This window comes from Chiroxiphia lanceolata, chromosome 1 (genome assembly GCF_009829145.1).
Source record: "Chiroxiphia lanceolata isolate bChiLan1 chromosome 1, bChiLan1.pri, whole genome shotgun sequence".
NCBI lineage: Eukaryota > Metazoa > Chordata > Aves > Passeriformes > Pipridae > Chiroxiphia > Chiroxiphia lanceolata.
In genome coordinates this window covers 99,323,577-99,343,405 of record NC_045637.1, presented here as the reverse complement: position 1 = coordinate 99,343,405, position 19,829 = coordinate 99,323,577, and the positions used below count along the sequence as shown (strand labels likewise).

Below are 19,829 nucleotides of genomic sequence, written 5' to 3'. Positions count from 1 at the left end.
AGTCACCCCATCCTTAATGGGATAGATCTTTGTAATGACAAATGCATTTGAGGATAAGTCACTCAGTGCTTCAGACTGTTTACAGGCATTCAGGACACTGCTTCAAGCTTTTGCCTCGGTTATCACCAACAAGGTCTTCTAGGTCTTTGGGTCTACAAAGGAGGTTCAAGGGGAAGAAAAACTACCAGTAGTAGAATAAGTTTGAGTCAGGGATTTCTAGAGAAATCCCAACCTATGTAAGTTCCTGAGTCTCCAGGCAGTGCATGTAAGGGCAATGAGAGACCAGGATGATGTCCTGTTCTCCATCATCTGTGAAAGATTGTAAAGAACAGGGTAGGAACTCACTGACTAGAGAAAGGTAATTGTTGCAACTATATTAAAAAAAATGCGAAACAAAGCCCAAGAACTATTGACTGATCAGCTAAAATTCAAATCCATTTTCAGGTACATGAAGAAGGTCCCTGGGAATAATTAATGTGGATTTACAAAAGGTCAACCACCTAAATTAGTGTAAGGACTACCACATGTAATAGAGCAAGTCATAAGGGGTACACTGCAGCTATTCTGAAAATAGAGGGCTAATATTTGTCTCCTCTTAGTTTGTAAAATCGCTAAGTTACAAACAGTAACTGGATCTGAAACTGCTCAACCATTTCCATTACGTCTTTGGGTAATCACATGCTGACAGGATATAATCTTTACTTTGCAACAAACAGTAATAAACCTCCCAGCTGTTACCACATTTGCAGCATACGAACAAGCATTTGAATGAAGAACTCTGTAGATTCTGTACCTATTTATGAAAATGAGTACACTTACTTTAAAAAAGTGGTGATGGTTCAATGCTCTGAAAAACATCAGAATTCCTGGCCATACACAGACAGAGCTGGCTATACATGCTTCCTGTCTGTTCTGCTTACACATATCAATCACAACAATTCTGCTATCCTAGATGAGTACATACTGATGAGTGTAGGGCACCAGATATTTGTGAGGCAAGCAAAGTCATATGTGATAGATAGAACTGAACAATACTAATACTAAAACTTTTAAGTAACAAAATCCTTTTTATTACTCATTTATCCAGTTAAGCTGAACTGGGTATCTCCAAAGGCACAATGTAAAAAAATTAAAAAGTAACAGTAAAATGTGTAAGCATAAGTAACAGTAATCAGTTTGAAAAACACAGTACTGATACAGGCAGAGCTACATGAACGCTTGATAGATTAGCATGCAAAATACTTTTAATACAAGTAAAGTTCTACATCTAGAAACAAAGAAAGCAAGTCACATCTTTAGTTAAGAAAGTATTTAGGAATCGTAATAAACAAACAACCAAACACAGACTCAAGCATAAAGAGGACTTGACGATCGTGACAGAACAACTAAAACCAGTCTCCCTACATAATGCCATATCACACATATTAATCCAATCTTTAGTTCCATAAACTTGTGGGTTGCAAGATGAAACATGACTCTCACAAGAGAGAAAAGAAAGCCTCTGAGACTTTCAGAAAAATAAAAAGTTATGCAAGAAGAATTGAGAAGCAGAGAAAGTTAACTTTACAGTGCGTGGGAAATATTCCCTTCTATACTGTACATGCTGCAATTTTTAAGGAAAAGAAAGTCAGAGCGTGGTCTCCATACATGCTGTTCCTTTTATCTTCAAGACAGATAAGGAAGACAGGTGGAGCTACAGGCTGGTCAGCCTCACCTCAGTCCCTGAGAAAGTGACAGAGCAGCTCATCCTTAAACTCAATTCCAGACACAAGAAATTCCTTGGGAGTACATAGTATGGCCTTATCAACTCAATAAACTTCTGTGATGGACTGATGTGTCTGGTAGATGAAGGGAGAGCAGTGGCTAGTGTCTACCAGGCTGTCAGTAAGATCTCTGACACTGTCTCCCATAACAGCCTCGAAGCCCTCAAAAACAGGCTGTTGCTGTAGGGGTTGGATGGGCAGACAGGGAGGTGGATGGAAAACTGGCTGAATGGCTGGGCCCTAAAGAACAGGGCAAAGTTTAACATCTTTGTTAATGATCTGCATGATGGGGTAAAACATACCCTCAGTGAGGTTGCCAATGATACAAAGTTGGGAGGAGTGGCTGATGGACCAGAGGGGTGTGCTGCCATCCAGCATGAGCTTGACAGGCTGAAGAAATGAGCTGACAGAAACCTTGGGAAGTTCAGCAAGGAGAAAGCAAAGTCCTGCACCTGCTAAGGAACAACCCCACACACCAGTACATGCTGGGGGCCACTCAGACGGAGAACAGCTTGGGATGCTGCTGGACACCAAGTCGGACATGAGTCAGTGATACACACTTTGTGGCAAAGAACGTTACCGGTATCCTGGTCTGCAATAAGCAGTTTTGCCAGCAGGCTAAGGGAGGTGCTCCTCTACTCAGCACTAGTGAGGCCACCGCTGAAGTACTGGGCTCTGCAGTACTGAACCGTTCAGTTCTGGGCTCCTCAGTACAAGAGAGACATGGACATGAGTTCAGTGAAGGACTACGAAGGTGATTAAGGATGGGAACATCTCTGCACTGACAAGAACACAGAGAACTGGGACTGCTAAGTCTGGAGAACAGAGGTCTCAGGGCTGATATCATCAGTGTCTATAAATACCTGAAGGGAGGGTGTAAAGAAAACAGAGCCAGGCTTGTTTCCATGAAGCCTAGTGACAGGACAAGAGGTCATGGGCAAAAACTAAGATAAAGAAGGTTCCCTCTGAACATCAGGAAACACGCTTTTTACTATGAGAATAACTGAGTACTGGCACAGGTTGCCTTGGGAGCTTGTGGCCTCTCCATCCCTGAAGATACTCACAAGCTATCTAGACATTGTCATGGGCAACTGGCTCTAGATGGCTCTGCTTGAACAGAGTGGGTTTTCCAAGATGATATCCAGAGGATCCTACCAACTTCAAACATTCTGTGATTTTGTGAAACAACTACAGCCTCATGTAGTAGGGCTCAGTGTTACCAAATGGTCTCAACATGAAGAAACACAGGAGGTTTGTAAGCAATGTGAAAAATGCAGATGTAGAATGGGCATCTAAACAGAAAACTGGTAATCAGTAATCTAAACATTTCAAGATAGAATTTGACAGCCTTGTAAAAATTAATATATAACTAAAGAGAGGATTTTTAGGAACAGAACATTAAGGTTGTCATGGAATTCATGAAGTAACTGTTGGGTTTCCCAACTGAAGAGTTCATGAAAGAATGACTTCTTATCTGCATTTGTATTATAACAGATGCTTCAAGGCTTGTGTCACTTGCCTTTGGTGTTCAGAAAGAAATCTCCTCCCTTTTGAAATATAACTTAATTTCTGGGAACTTCTCGTACCTTATGCAATTACCTATAGCCTGAGGGGTAGGATGGTACAGGATTGATCCTTGAGATACTGAACTGTCATGTGAACCTAACTGGTTCCTCCTGGTCATGATAAAAGCTAAGTAAACACCGGGTAATTCTCCCTTTAGGTCAGACTGGGAAAAGACTGACACATGTGATTTGTTTTCATTTTTTCCTTCTCTTCTGCAATGTAGATGCTCCTTAACAGACATAATTTGTCTGCTTTGTAGGATCATTATTTAACAAATAGTTGGTTTTTCCACTGAGAGCTAAAGCACTGGAGATACTTCTGAGCTCTCTGGTACTCTTCTTCTGGCATATTGTGACATCATTGTGACTAATTTGTATATTGTAAATTCAATTTTAATATAATTAATATAATTACATATCGTGGTTTGATTTAGTATAAGCATATATTTGGTATACGCAGTTATATGTAGAAATATATTTGTGTGTCCACACTTGTGTACATATGTGTGCATGACAGAGGTAGTGTATAAAGAAATATGGAAAATCAGATAACCACAGGCAACACAACACTGGGCAAATTATTCTTAGGTGATAACAAACAACTATTCTATGCATCTACTTCCAACTGATGAGGCTGGTTCCACAGATGAATTCAAAGATGTGAGACCAGCATGGAGACTGAAAATGGAATTAGAGGCTGACGGGCAGCTGATAGGAAGGCGTGTGGTGGAGGATTGTACTCAGAATGAAGTAAATTATATAATTGCATGGTTTAAACAGAGACTGGAAGAATCTCTACTGACTTGGACAGTGCGTTTGTATGATCAGGAAGCGTCAGGGGTCACCCTGGATTTGGGGGATTCCAGGAAGTTTTTAATCTTGAGTTCAGACTCATATGTGCAGGATGCATTTTAGAATAATGTTCATGATGCTAATCTGTTAGCTTTGACTGCTTTGGGATGCAGTAATAAATATCCTGCAGAAAATGACTGACCAACTGGAACTGAGCGTGTGTGGTATACTTTGTGGGACTGTGTACAACGATTAAAGGAAGAAGGGATGATATCAGTGATTTTCATAGGAGATGTTGACAGTATGATGCAGCATGTTTTGTCTGTTACTATGAGAAATAAGGTGATCAAGACTTCCCCAGCAGCATACAAAAACTTTTGATTAACAAGACAGGAAATCCCCTCTGTGAAGTAACTGAAAAAATACAGCAGCTAGGTAACCTTGGAGAATGGGGGCCGCAAGGCAGTGCAGGAAACCGGGATACTAGAGACAGCTCCAAAGGGAATGACAACAGAATTTCTCATAGGGAAATGTTTTCAGCTTTACTGAAAGATGGTATGTCTCGTGAGGAAATTGATGGGGTTCTGACTCATGAACTATGGCAGATTTATAAGCGGAGAGGCCTGAGTAAACCTGGTAAAAAAGTGCAAAACTCTAAAGTAAATAATCCAGGAACAACTCAGCATACAGAATCCCCTCCAGAGCCTCAACGGGATTCCGCACCTGTTCACAGTGGGCCCTCCAAGAGTAGATCCGTTATTCCAGGGGAGAAGGAGGACTGGGAATGATATTCTGACTTTTATCCTTGGAAACAGACCAGGGAAATTAATCAGTGTGGTAAACGACACTGAAGTGACATCCAAACTCCAGTGCAATTGATACAGGGGGATCGGCAGGCCCATGTGGAGCTTCAAATATCTTGGAAAAACTGGTCTTCACAAACATTACTGTTAATTGATATTGGAACGGAGGCCTCTTTGATATATGGCAATCCCAAGAAATTTAAAGGGCAGCCTGTAACTATTACCAGTCTGGAAGGGAAACAAATTGATGCCGTAAAAACCTAAATACAAGTGAAAATAGGGAACTTCCTGAAACGATCTTACTTGGTCATGGTTGTTCCTATCCCTGAATAATCCCTAGGGATAGATATTCTAAAAGGATTAACTGTGAATCTTCCTGATGGTCAGTACCAATTTGGAATAAAGAATTATATTAGTGCCTGGTCAATCTTCCAGTAGGAAAAAAAAAATGTCTCCTGTGCAGATTTCTGCTGCAAATGAATTAGTAACAATGAAACAATACCGGAAACCAGGAGAGCATGAAAAAAAATATCACAATTAAAGATTTGCTGGATGCTGGAGTTTTAAAATTGACTACCACAGCTTGGAATAATCTGGTATGGCCCATAAAAAAGAGTGATGGATCATGGAGAATGACTGTAGATTTTAGAGAGTTAAATAAGCATATGCTGCCTCTCATGATGGCTGTACCAGATACTGCGACTTTAATAGAAAAAAATTCAGAAACATTCCGGAAGTAGGTATGCTGGAATTGATTTAGCTAATGCATATTTTACTATACCTATTGTAGAAGAACAGTGGGACTGATTTTTTCTTAACGTGGCAGGGACATCAGTATACTTTTACCTCGTTGCCCCAGGGGTGGGTACATAGTACAACAATCTGCTACTGAACAGTGGCTGAAAATTTGGATGAAATAAAGCTGCCTCCTCATATGCAAATAACGCATTACATAGATGACATTTTAATTAAGGGAAACAGTGAGGAAGAAATACAACAGATGCTGGAATTGGCTGTGGATCACATGAAACAAAAAGGCTGTGAAATAAATCCTACTAAAATTCAAGGACTATCCCAAGCAGTGAAATTTCTGGGAATTCAGTGGCATTGTGGACACTGGGAAACATTACCTACAACCCCACAGAAAATTTTAGATTTTGCAGTACCTTGTAATAAGAATGAGATGCAGAGGTTTGTCAGATTGTCTGGATTTTGGAGACAATACATTCTGCACCTAGGACAGATTTTCACCCCAGTACAAAGTAACAGGGAAGAAATATGAGTTTGAATGGGGGAGTGAACAGCAAGGTGCCTTTGAGTTAGCAAAAGAAGCGATTCAGAAAGCTTTGGATTTATGTCCCAAGCAGCAGGAAGAAGTGGAGTTAAATGTAGCTGTAAATGGGAACTGAATGGAGAAAGGGGAAGATATATGTGAAGAGAAGGTTTGTGTAGGTTGATTTCTGGTAAGAAAGGAGTGGTAGTTGGAATATTCAGGAAGATAGCTCTGTATTTAGTGTTTGCTTTGAACATTTTTAAATAAGCAAGAAAGCAAATATCACCCCAGTCTTTCCTAAACGGCAAGAAGGAGGACCCCAGGGAACTATAGGCCAGTCAGTCTCACTTTGGTCTCTAGAAAGGTGATGGGAACAGCTCATCTCTAAGCATATGGATGACAAGACGGTGATCAGGATTAGTCAGCATGGATTCACCAAAGGGAAATCATGCTTAACCAACCTGATTGTACGATAAAACAACTACCTGGATGGATGAAGGAAGAGCACTGGATATCGTGTACCTGTACTTCAGCAAGGTTTTTGGTATCTCCTGTGATACTCTCATAGGTAAACTCAGGAAGTGCAGACTGCATGAGTGGACTGGCTGAACAACAGATCTTAGAGGGTTGTGATCAGTGGCATAGCATCTAGCTGGAGGACTGTAGGTAGCAATGTTCCCCAGGGGTCAGTACTGGTTCCAGTATTGTTTTAACTTATTCATCAGCGACTTGGATGAAGGGGTAGAGAGCCTCCTCAGCAAGTTCACTGATGACACAAAGCTGAGGGGAGTGGCCAATACCCCCGAGTGCTGTGCAGCCCTTCGGAAGTGTCTTGACAGGCTGGAGGGATGGGCAAAGAGCAACTTTCTGAAATTCATCAAAGGCAAGTACAGTATTCCACCCTCTGCACCTGGGGAGGAATAACCCCATGCACCAGTACAGGCAGAGGGCTGACCTGCTGGAAAGCAGCTCTGTGGAGAAGGACTTGGGGCAACAATGAGCCAGCAGTATGCCCTTGTGGCACAGCGCCAGTGGTATGCATTAGGGGCACTAGGAAAAGTGTGTCCAGTAGGTTGTGGCAGGTAATAATGTCCCTCTACTCAGCCCAGGAATACTGTGTCTGGTTCTGGGCTCCTCAGTACAAGAGACACATGGGGCTTATGGAGTGAGTCCAGCAAAGGGCTACAAAGATCTCACAAGGATAGGCTGAGAGAGTTGGGCCCGTTTAGCCTCGAGAAAAGATGACAGAGGAGATTTTATTTATTGTTATTTATTTTGACTATAGTATCTCAAAGGAGACTGTCAAGAGGATGGAGGCAGGCTCTTCTTGGTGGTGCCAACCAATATGAAGAGAAGTAACAGGCAGAAATTGATGCAGAGGAAGCCCCACCTGAATATGAGGAAGAACTTCTTTAATATGCATGTGACTGAGCACCTAAACAGGTTGCCCAGAGGGGTTGTGGAGTCTCCCTCACTGGAGATATTAAAGAACTGTCTGGATGCAATGTGCTCTAGGATGACCCTGCTTGACCCTGGGAGGTTGGACTGAATGATCCCACTGTGGTACCTTTCAACTTTACCCATTCTGTGCTGACTAGAAACAGATGGGACTGCTTTTAGACATTCATTCCAATGTTGAAAACAAAAGGCAAGAACATTAGACAGGTGCACAAGCATAAATATTAAGAAATATCATACATAATCTTTTGAAGGAATAAAGTTAAGTAACTGTCTTCAGGGCCTAGAGGGAAAGAAATTGATGTTTTCTACAGCAGGTTAGCTCCTTCTTGAGCTAAAAGCAACTGAGAATAGTATACTTTACACTGTCATTTGAACCACATGTACTGGGTCTTTCATGATGCAGCTGCAAGCCAGGAGTATGCTAACCTGATAGACCTGAAGGTGATATCACTGAAAAACCTATCATTGTGTCTCTGGTATCAATCTTTCTAGGTATACTGAAGTCTGCCAAACACTCTAGTTGAATCCAAGGATCCTTACAGAAGGAGGAGGAAAACCTCACACACTGGCAAATGCAGGAAGGTATCAAAAAATTTGTGAGCAAGTTCCACTACAAGGATCAAAAGCACCTAGGCTTTCCTCCTCAAAGTCTGAACCTTTAAACATCATCTTTGACAATTAATACTTTATTAATGGCGATCCAAAAATTAATGATAATCCACTGAGGCATTAAAGCCTAGCCCTGCTTGAATCTTTAAACAAAGTTTGTCACCGAAGTGCTCCTGAACTACTAAGTCTCCTAAAATTTTGTTCTTTTTACAATTAAACATTGGAGCCCAAACAGAACTAGTGTCAACTCATAACTATTAGTATTAATAAAGTTTAGTAGTATCAAACTCCTCCCAAACAAAACTGTTTCTTAGAGTAAGTCATAGAGAATATCTGAATACTGACCTTATTTACAGCTTCCACAAGCATTCTCATTTCCTTCTCAATGTCACTGACAAATTTTAAATCCTTCCTGCAAGAACAGCATTCTAAGTTAATGAGGCAAGAGAGCATACAAAGATACAATCTTCATTTTTTCTAACATTATTTTTCAACAAGAACAAAATTACAGAACTCAACTGACTGAAGTAGAAGCTTCATTTACATTAATGTTAGTGTGTCACCAATATTACGAAAATAATTATTTTTCCTTCAACCATTAGAACTCAGAATAAAATGATATGGTTCTACTGTCTGACAATACAATTTTACATTTTCAAATTGATAATGTAGATTTTAAAACTGCCATTTCACAGTTTTTAAATTACTTGTCATTAAGGCAATTCACTTCATTAGAATACAAGTTGAGACATAGAAATGGGGATGGGGTAAACAGAGTGGACTTTTCCAAGACAAAGGAAAAGTTCACTGACTTGGTCTTCAACTCGCTTAGCATAACAAACTAATAAGAACACAAGAAGCATCATAAGGCTACTTGCAGGCAATCAAAATTTCTTGATGTAAGATATTAAGGATTTGTTAGAACTATTTTTTTTGTACCTAGCTTCATCACAGTACTTCAAGTCTTTCATGTAAGGGTAAGCTTTGTGCTCTGTCTTACATAAGCAGGTTAGCTAACTCTAAAATTAAGGTTGTTATTTGTTAGCGCACTGTCCCCATGGGGAAAAACAACCTGAAGATTTCGTATCTCAAGGCTGGTTAGTAGTAAATAATAATTCTTCAAAAACCAGGCACTATTCCATACCAAAACAATACCACTTTGTGAATGATGTCAGAATTTAACCAGTCAAGACATGCCTACCAAAGCAGGCACAACCATCTTTGGTAGATGCCCTACTGAAGTTTGGATGCTGAAGTGAATGTATCATCAAAAGACCAAGAAGTCTCAAACAAACATGCAAAATGACAACATTGAATAGCTCAGCTACCAATATCACTTGATCAGATATGATGGACTCAGCCCATCACTGGAAAACCTTCAAGGTTTTGCAAGAGTACATGGACATAGCATGTAGTTATGAAAACTCCTGGATCTTCAGTAGAGAGAAGTATTACACTGGGAGAACTGCAACAAGGACCTGGACTTGCAGAGCTGAAAAGAAAGGAGCCTCCAAACACCTAGGCTGTGAAACAGAGAGTCAGCCCATGTGGTATGACGCTTTGAAAAGAATATTACAGCAGTAATTTCAGGTTAAAAAACCCCCTACCCAAACAAAAAAACCTGACTCAACAAAAAAAATAAAACAAAAAACAAACAAACAAAAAACCCCCACCAAAGCCACAGATACCTTCAGGATCCAGAGGGTCAGAAAGCAAATACTACACTGAATGCCAGCCATAAACACCTAAATTTCAAGGTGGAGTGATCACGGGAGGTAAGAAAAAAATGAAATCAACAATCCAACGAGAGAGTCCACAAGTATCTGATTTGTAATATTTAAAAGCCTACTGAGGAACCAGCTCACACACTGAGGGATAAATTAAAAAAAATAAGCCCTTTAGGAGTCTACAGAAACAGAGTTATCAACTGGAAGTCACCAACAAAATCAGCAAGCTGAGAGTTCTTCCAGAAATACTTAGAATGTCTCTCAGCTTCAAGAAATTCCAAGATAGTCAATACCGAAGTACAATACACATGATCTGACAGTGCATATACTGAAATTCTGCAATGTGGGATATGAAAGTCTATTTTTCTGTGAAATGTCTATAGATAGTGTACATTAGGCTTCTTCTCACTTTCCTGCATTGCATGTAAGCAGGAGCAGGCCTACTGTCACTTCAGTTCTTCTCAACCACACTACTTAAAAAGAATGCTCCTGACTGCTTGGTTTTCCACTGTAGTTCTTACTGTATATTTTTGCTTTCCCCAGACTTTGCTGCCTTTGCCAAAACCCTTCTTATTCTTGCAACACTTGCCAGTCACTTTGCCTTTAAGTGACTGACATCCCATGTTTGCAGTTCACCAGTCATGTGCTTGAGAAGCTGCTCTCACTGTCCCTTTTCCTTTAAGATGTAGTTCTTGTTTAAGAAAGCTGTCTCCTAACCCTAAAACTGTACACTGCTCCTGTTACCAGATCACACACGGGAGTGCTTGGCTCCTCCTTCATTGCCTGCAGTGGCATGTGGAGGGTTAACTCTTGGAAAGACTGGCTAAGATGGTAACTACTAAGGACCCATCTCCTTCTATGTCCTTCTTAACCATTTGATCTTGATTTTCATAGTCCATATAGCTGCTGTGGGGTCTTGCACAGCCAGTGACAAAATAAGAACATTTTCTTCTGTGTAGCTCCAGGTGGCCAGATATTCCAGATGTTCTCCTCTCTTTCTCCAGTAGTTTTAATTCATCAAATAGCAGCCTCAACATCATCCTTGTCCAACTGGACATTGATACTTGTGCCAGTCTATCCTCCAACTTCATGTCAATGGACCAACCTGAGCATTTTCTTGCTCTCTGTCTGTTTCTGGAGCTTCTTAGAAAAGTCAGTGCTGAGGTGTTCAGCCAGTGGATCTGTACCCCCTGGTCTGTGCTCAGTTGTGTTGGTACAGTCCTCTCCATACTACAAGATAGATTCCTCCATGTAAAGCTATATGGTGTAGAGACTTTTCTTTTGATTGCTTGTCAGATTTTGGCAAACACATCAGCAAGATCAGCATGCAGCAGCATTACCGTGCTATTGTTGCCTAAAATTGGCTCTTAAAAGAAACCTCTAAGACCAAATTTTTGAGTTTTAGAAGCCAGGCATTCTTTATTATGATGTGCTGCATGATCACAGTATGCCAGGTGCCCTGGGAATCAGTTCGCCAAAGTGCACACAGAGGTGTCTTAGCTACAGCTTATATGTCAACACTACATGATTATTCATTTTTCATTCCTCGCATTCCTGTTACATGTTCATGACATTTCCCAACACTTATTTGCACATATACATATCCAGTCTCTGAGGGGCTTCACTGAGGGTCTCTAGTGGTTGTCTGTGTCTGGAGCCCCCCAAAGTTCTAAGTGACTGCCTATAAACTTCTTTAAGACAATACACCTGGTTATAGAGTAACTTGGTTGCCTCACTTCCATTCTTCATTGTTTCTTTACTTTGCTTGGTTAGATCTTTTAAATCACATGGCTCAGTTATATGTAGTTTCTATGGTACATTCCACTGCAAAAACTATTAGTTCTTGTTACATCTCAAAACTCAGATATCACTACTCCTGGTGCCCCCTTCTCCTGTCACTGCCCTACAAAGGAGACGTATTATCTTGACACGTTTCCACTTACTTATCTTCTTCCTGTTACCTGGAGTTGTACTGCATCTTGGGAGCTTTACGGTTCTGTAATTAGAGATTACACTTCAAAATCAGGAGTTTTCTCACAGCTTTCTCAAGTTTGCCTCCTTTGTAGATGTACATTTCTTTCAGCCCTTGACAATGTACTAGCTTCACAGATCAATGAATTGCCTAAAGAAGATAATATCACAGCATTCTACTGATGATTTTGGCAGCTGCTGCCTTCTTGAGGCAGTGACTCTGAATGCACAGGTAGGTAGCTGCTGTGTTTCTCAATCATTCTGAGATCCCATATATGAGTGTGTAGCTTACACTCTGCAGAAAACCACAAGCCCTGAACTCTTGCATTACTGGAGTGACATGTTCAAGCAAGAATAAATTAATCTGTCAAAACTTATTCAGAATGCTGAGCCACCTGAAAAACATAGTGTAACAGATACACTTTCTGGATCCTGCTACCATGATGGAAAGCCCGATCTTTTGCAAGACTGCTGAGATAACATCAAGAGCAGTCAAAGAAGTAAGTTCATAAAGCCATAGCTTTACAAATTGAAGACTGCTGCTCTTGTAAAGAGAGCTTTATTAATACAAGGAGAAACTCATTTATCTTAAAGACTAGATAAATCAAATCCAGTAATGCAATGTGCAAAGTAAGTGACTTGAGGACTAACAAAACTTTTGCTTTAGCTCTGTGCTAAAGCTGTAAGAATAGCCTTGGTGTATTATTTATTGTGAATTACCAGTATAAAGTGGCTACAAAGGAAATGCAAGTAAAATCACTGAAAGAAAAAGAAGAGGAGTGTGGAATCATTAAGGCTACTTTTCAAGGTATCTGTTTTACCATTTGGAGAACAGTGCAGGACCCTGGTCATCCAGTCCTGTTCATGAAAGATGAACACTGCACTATGAGTAGTGGTTGGCAGAAAGACAAAATAGAATTGTACTCCAAAGACTACACACACGATGCAAAACTTTCACTTTCTTGCAGTATTGAAAATGTGTGCTGTCTTTTTCTGAAAGAGGTAAAGCAAAACATAATCTATACACACTTAAGAGAATAGTCCTTATAATAGCACTTTTAAGTGCAAATACTACTGAAACAGTAGCTCCACAATGAAAACATTCAGTTCCTATTTTGCAGTAGGCTCATCAGTTGAAGTAAAGGAAGAGGTAACTTACTCCTAAATTCTGTATGGCTACTTATGTAAAATTTCCCACTTATCTCAACGCATCAGCAAACTAAATAAAGGATTTTCAAGCAGAAAACATCCTTACAAAATCATGAAATTCATGTAGCATTAGGATACTGAAGCAATAATAAAAGATTAGATGGTCTAAAAAACTTAGACCCAGTAAAAACTAATGTCATGCCTAAAAACACATACGCAAGAGTAAAAACTTCTTAAATGACACATCATTTAAGCATCTTTTTAAAGATGTGTCTGATCCCTCCCTGTCACTCCAGATTGCACAGTATGTATTGGTGTAATGCTTTTGATATGAGTTTGATTTCATATTGCCTTGTTTTAAGATGTTTCAGTCTAGCATCACTCTTTACAGTCACACTGGCATAGGTTTTGCTCTGCATCAAGTATTTTATTAAGTCCATTTCTTTATTTTTAAAATATAAGCAGTAAGACAGAAGAAATTAATGAGACTGGTGGACAGAAATACCATCAGGCTACAAGAGCATATTTTATTACTTAGCCACCACTTTTGTCTTTGTTTTGAAAAGTTTGTAAGGAGCACTGAGATAGAGGCTGGTTCTGTGTGAAAGCAGTAGAGATGTGAAAAGTACAAGTACTGATTCATAGTGAGAATGGTGAAAATGATGTTCCCGTTCTAAATCTGGTCCTGTTACAGAACAAAGCAACCTGTCAGGCACTTTTTACTTTTCAGGTTCTCATTCTGGAGGTCTTGAGAAGTGCACATCACCTCCTTTGCCTCAACTGCCATCTACTGCCAAGGTGGTTATTTTTACAAGAGTAAATCAAACTATTCCACATTTTCCATCTTGCTCTCAGCACTGTTGAACTATGACACCTTGTGGTGGTTTGGGCTAGGCCTTCCTTGGTGACCAGTTTGTAACCAAGGAAGGGTCCAGATCTACCCAGTATTCCCTACAATTTTTACGTAAGCCAGACTATAAGAAGAAAGGAGGAGAGGCCTTCGTTCTCTTTCCTTCCGGCAGCTTGGAGGTGCAGGTTCCCTGCTGTTGAGTCTGCCGTGTTGGGGAGCGAGGCCTGGTAAGGCCTTGTCAACTTTGGGAGGCGGAGGTTGCTGGTGATCGTCCCGGAGCGACTCTCGGTTGTCCCAAGGAGAGTGGTGGCATATTTTCTTTGCTAACTCTTTAGTTACTAGATCTCGGGCTACTGATTGGGATATATATATATATTTTATTTTGGTTTTGTTCCCTTTCCCTTCCCCCTTCCCTTTCCCTTGTGAAATTGTATATATTTTAATTGTATATAATTGTAATATAAGTGTAAATATATATTTATATATATATCACTTTAGCTGTCTCTCTCTCGTTTCAGGTTTTCTTGGTTGTTTTCCTCCCTCTTCTCCCTGAGGTTTTGGGGGGGGTGGGTACTTCTGGTGGTAAGGTTTGGAGACTTGGCAGGGAGCCAGCTTCAAACCATATCACACATGCCATCGTTAGAACACATACCTTGCGTCTTCTTTTAAAACGTCACTGTACTTTGGTCCAGAAGAACGGATGTTAAAAGGATCAGAATTATCATCTATTTCAAGAGCTTCAGCAAGACGTCTAAATTTGAGAGTAAAAGGAAAAAACCCCAAAATGTAACAAAAACATAAGCAAACAAAAATAAACATATAAATCCCCTCAACGTTTCACACATGTTGTCATTGAAAAGGTACAGGTTACTAATATAAATAAACAGTTTGTAAAAGATATGGTCTGTACATTTGAAACTACTCGCTTAAAACTTTTCACTAGAATATTCTAGCAAGATCTCAGATCATTTAATATAGATCCCTAGAACACAGGAATCATCTCCACATTTATCTGTTCTCTAGGTCATGCAGGAAAGGATTTTTTCCTGCATACATTAACTTTGTGAACCTGGATTACTACTGAGGAAAAAAACAAAATCAAGAAAGTTAATTGCCCACCTGTTCCTCTGAAGGGCTAAGCACTCTTCATCACATTGCAACCTAAACCATGAAAGAAAAATAGAATTAGAATCACAGCTTCTACTCATACTTTTCAAACTGTAGCTTTGTTGGTGTCATATCATCATAGTCTAAAGAAGTAAGAAGAGTGTGTGAGCATATTTATTGTATTAGAACAGACAGTAGAGCTAAAAATAAACCATCAAGCAACAATTAAAGATCTTTGATCACACAACCCCTTCTCCAGATCTTGCTAAGGAACAGCAATTACCAAAGTCATACAGAAACTGAGAAAAAAAGCCTCTGAATTAGATGTTATTGGTAAAATCTATCATTTAAGAAAAGAATGCAGTTGATATGAGTATTGAGGGGATGCTAGGAAGGACTGGAAATCAGCAAAGGAAGATGTCACAAGGTCACTTATTCCTATGAATCAGAAAAAATTATAAGCCAGGAAAAGGAGGAAAGTTAAATATGCATATGGACAATTACGATGAACCATAAAAATCGGTATTTCAACTGAATCCCTAACGTCAGTAGAGTTATGAATTTCAGTTTTTTGTTTCATCTTTGAAAAGTATTTTGTAATTTTATTTTGAGGGATTAAAATGCCAGAGAAGAATCAGGAGTTCCCCAGAATTTCAGTGGCAGCTACAAACTTCTTCCCCTTAGACTGCACAAGTTAATTAATTCTGTTGATAATAGTTCCTTAAACTAAAAAAAAAAAAAAAATAATTGCTATGGGGTAAATTGCTTCATTCAGGTTGGAAACACAGGATCTAGAACTTCTTCTGATGGATTTCTTGAAGGGGACAGAAGAAAGTTAACATATTTGCACTATAAGATCAACTTAGTACTGTTTAAAGTCATTTGCTTGAAGAATTATTTTCTCCTCTGCTATAAGAGGAATGTAGGCAATTTAGAGAAGCTGTTCTAGGTCTGATTAAATTTGTCACAAGAAAAACTCCAAACCCTAATAAGAAAAATGAAGTATGAAAATCCTTGCACAGTTGGCATAAAATATTCTGTTACTGTAAATGAGTGAAGCAGATTTGTAAGTTACTTTGAAAATACTGGAGTTTGACAATAAACACTCTGGCCTTGGAGCTGCAAGCTCACGGGCTCAGCCAGGAGTTTTACTTTAAAATATATATATATACGGTTCTTTATTACCTTGAGATAGTGTCAAGAGAATAAGTCACAGACTTTTTCCCAAGAGGTACTTTTATTGATAATTTAGGGGAGAAAATAAGAGAACTTGGCAAAAGTTCAAAAGGGCACCACACAAGCTAGACAAAACATTCCACTACAATACACATACTAATCCACAACACTTAAGTGGAAATCCAATCCCTCCAGCTTTAAGCTACCCAAAACATCAAGAAAGGAGCAAAGAAAGAAAAGAAGAGGGAGCAAGAAGAGGGAAGGTGGGAGAAACAGACTGTATAGCTACCACTGCAACCTTGTGGAAGACCACCTCTCACATGTCCAGATGGCAGAGCCACATGCCTTTAGTCTGTTCTGGTCCCTATGGCCACCTGCCCAAGGTGGGGTCTCTGACCCAATGGCCACTCTGGGGTTCCAGGCCACGGTGAGGGGCAGTGATCTCACCGTCCCTGCCAATCTGAGGCTGGGTTAGGGGTTCTGGGAGGTGTGATGTGTTATAGTCTTCCTGGGCAGCTTGTGACTGACAGCTATCCCAGGGCTTCCCCATGTGGGCTCCAGGGGCCTGCCATGAGGGATATGATGCCACCTCACCTCTGTGAGGTTTCAACCCACCCCTTCCCCCCTACACGCACACACACATATACCCAAGGAGGTTCTGATCTATTGTCTAACAACTAGAAATTTAAGACTAAATATTTTATATACCAACATCTCTTTTCCCCTTGCCCCGGTATTTGGTAGATGAAAGTGGAAGGGAGAATACTTCCTCTGACTGTCCTTGAATAAAAGTCACCTGCCACAGTTTAGCTATCATATTAGGAAAGATTTGCACAAAGAAAAGTTATCTCTGATAATTTCAACTGTCAAAGGAAAGGGCAATGTTTGTCCACCCAGAAAAATGTGTGGCAATGTGTGGCAACACCTACAACACAATTTATATTAAACATTGCAAAGGTTGGGACACCAACATTCATCCTCCAGGTAAGTGTACAGCTGTTATACAGACTTGCAGCTTTACTATCTAAAAAGGTCACCCCTCTCTTTTCCTACCACCCTGCACCTCCATTCTCCCTGCCAAGTTTTAATACTGCCAAATGGTTGCTTTCTTTAAACAGTGAATTTTTGGGAGACGCTGAAGTTGGCTTCATGTTGTTGAGTACATTTGTATCTGATTGCCATTGTGATGTAAACAGAAAGTAGTTGAAGCTCTGTCTAGGTCATCATCATGGCTAGGCTTCGCGAACGAAGATTTGGGAAGGCACTATCCACATTTGCTACAGGCAGGCTGGTGGCTTATGAGGCCAATACGTGACAGACATATCCGATTGCAAAAGGCGCAGCAGAAAGACTCCTTAGATGGTGTATTTTGCAAGATACGGTTCTTTCTGTGTTGCCTTTTTTCCTCGAGAGTGATCCTGCGTGAGTTCTCAAAGGAGACAGCTGCGTTATAGATGGCATGTCTCCAGGCCTCCCGATTGGAGGCCAGAGAAGACCAGTTATGGTGATCAATATGGCCAAGGCTGAGATGTTGTTTCAGGGAGTCCTTGAATCTTTTCTTCGGGGCTCCTCTCATGCGGCAGCCAGTGGCAAGTTCACCATAGAGCAGGATCTTAGGAAGGCGGTGGTCCTTCATCCTTGAGACGTGCCCTGCCCATCGCAGCTGCATTCTCAGTAACATGGCCTCAATACTAGTGACAGCTGCTTGCTCTAGTACAGATGTATTGGTCACATAATCTGACCAGCGGATGTTAAGGATTGTACGGAGGCAGCGCTGATGGAAGCGTTCTAGGAGACGCAGGTGGTGGCGGTAGATGACCCATGATTCGGAGCCGTATAGGAGAGTAGACAACACTATGGCTTTGTAAACACTGATCTTGGTGCTTTTCTTCAAGTGTTTATTATGCCATACTCTTTTGTGGAGTTTTCCAAAAGCATTATATGCCTTAGCTAACCTGTTGTCTATCTCTCTGTCGATCTTACCATCTGATGAGATGAGGCTACCAAGGTTAATTAAACTGTTGGACTGATTTGAGCTCTGATTGGCCAATGGTGATGTGGGGATGATGGGGGACTTCCTGAGGTGCAGGTTGATGGAGGACCTCTGTCTTCTTTAAGCTGACTTCCAGCCCAAAGAGCTCAGCAGCATCTGCAAAGCAGGATGTTAAATGCTGCACGGCTGCTTCTGTGTGGGCAACAAGGGCGGCGTCATCAGCATAAAGCAGCTCCCGGACAAGATGGTTTAAGGTCTTGGTGTGGGCCTTCAGTCGCCTTAGATTGAATAGACTTCCATCAGTACGGTATCGAATGTAGATACCGTCCTGATCATCGAGGTCTGCTGTGGCCCTTTGGAGCATCATGCTAAAGAAGACGGTGAATAGGGTAGGAGCGAGAACGCAGCCTTGTTTCACACCATTCTTAATTAAAAAGGGCTCAGAAAGTGTGTTGCCATATCTGACTTGGCCGTGCTGATCCTCATGGAGTGAGATGATCATTTTAAGGAACTTGGGGGGACAACCTAAACGTTCCAAAATCTGCCACAGACCTTTTCTGCTCACGGTATCAAAAGCCTTGGTGAGGTCGACAAAGGTTACATAGAGACCTTTGTTCTGTTCCCTACACTTCTCTTGCAGTTGTCTGAGGACAAATACCATGTCTGTGGTGTTCCTGTTGGCTCTGAAACCACATTGACTTTCAGGTAGAATTCCTTCTGCTATAGTGGGTATTAGTCTGTTCAAGAGTATTATTCTACAGTAATTCTAGAGACAAAAATTAATGCTTACATTGCACATTTTTGAGTATTCAATTAATTGAAACAAACAGGATATGCTAAAAAAAACCTCACCTCAATTACTATTTCTTCCTGGTATCTTTCTCATTACTATGTTTATACAGTACTATGACCATGCTCTTTATAGTTGCATGCAGGAATTGGTACAGCTCTCCCTCTTTCACCTGGTTTTCTCCTCTCACTTTCTTCTGAAGTATGACACTGTCCCAACTAAAACAAAGCTGAAGACTGGGATGAGCAGGTGCTCCCATGTATCATCTTGCTCATACATTCAGATTGATAATTATTTCAATGTAGAAAATGATCCAAAAGGATGTGGTAATAATGTGCCTCAATTTCATAGACTAGCAAACAGAACAGAATGACTAGGAAAAGCTCTTGAAGTATGCTGGTATTAACTTTTGATACAGGAAGTCATGAAGCAACTGTTGGGAAATGTCACTATTTTGACTTGACACAATAAAAAGGAACATTAGATTTTAACACACATAACAGACTGACTCAGAAATAATCAAATTTAATATAAAAAAGGAGACATGGTAACAGAAATAAACTAAATCCAAAGATTAAGGACTTCAATGGCAAGGACTTCAGTAAGTCAAGTTTCTGACAGAAGGTCGTTGGAGAAAGTTGACAATTTCATAACTAAATCATACTAAAAATAAAAAGACAAGTTATTCCAATCCTGAGGAACATCAGGTGAAACAGAAAATCACCAAATTTAAGTCACAAGTGTTTTTGTGACTTAAAATCAGATTTTCAGTGGCAGCCAGGATGAGAACACTGAAACAC

General features: G+C 40.3%; 1 protein-coding gene across 6 annotated transcripts in view; it reads right to left on the bottom strand.

Moving 5' to 3' along the window:
• Nucleotides 1-19,829, bottom strand: part of NFX1 (nuclear transcription factor, X-box binding 1) — a 70,300-nt gene that overhangs the window by 12,559 nt on the left and 37,912 nt on the right. For 4 of the 6 annotated variants that reach the window (XR_004357537.1, XM_032690404.1, XM_032690417.1 and 1 more), the window contains exons 19-21: nucleotides 15,083-15,124; nucleotides 14,616-14,714; nucleotides 8,612-8,678 (exon numbers count right to left, since the gene is read on the bottom strand). Coding sequence is in view for 5 of the 6 variants with exons in the window: in XM_032690404.1 (XP_032546295.1) it covers nucleotides 8,612-8,678; nucleotides 14,616-14,714; nucleotides 15,083-15,124 (208 nt within the window). In the remaining variant the exon portion in view is untranslated. Of the gene's footprint in view, nucleotides 1-8,611; nucleotides 8,679-13,720; nucleotides 13,988-14,593; nucleotides 14,715-15,082; nucleotides 15,125-19,829 lie in introns of those variants that run through there. The other 2 variants (XM_032690440.1, XM_032690427.1) reach the window with 2 other exon arrangements.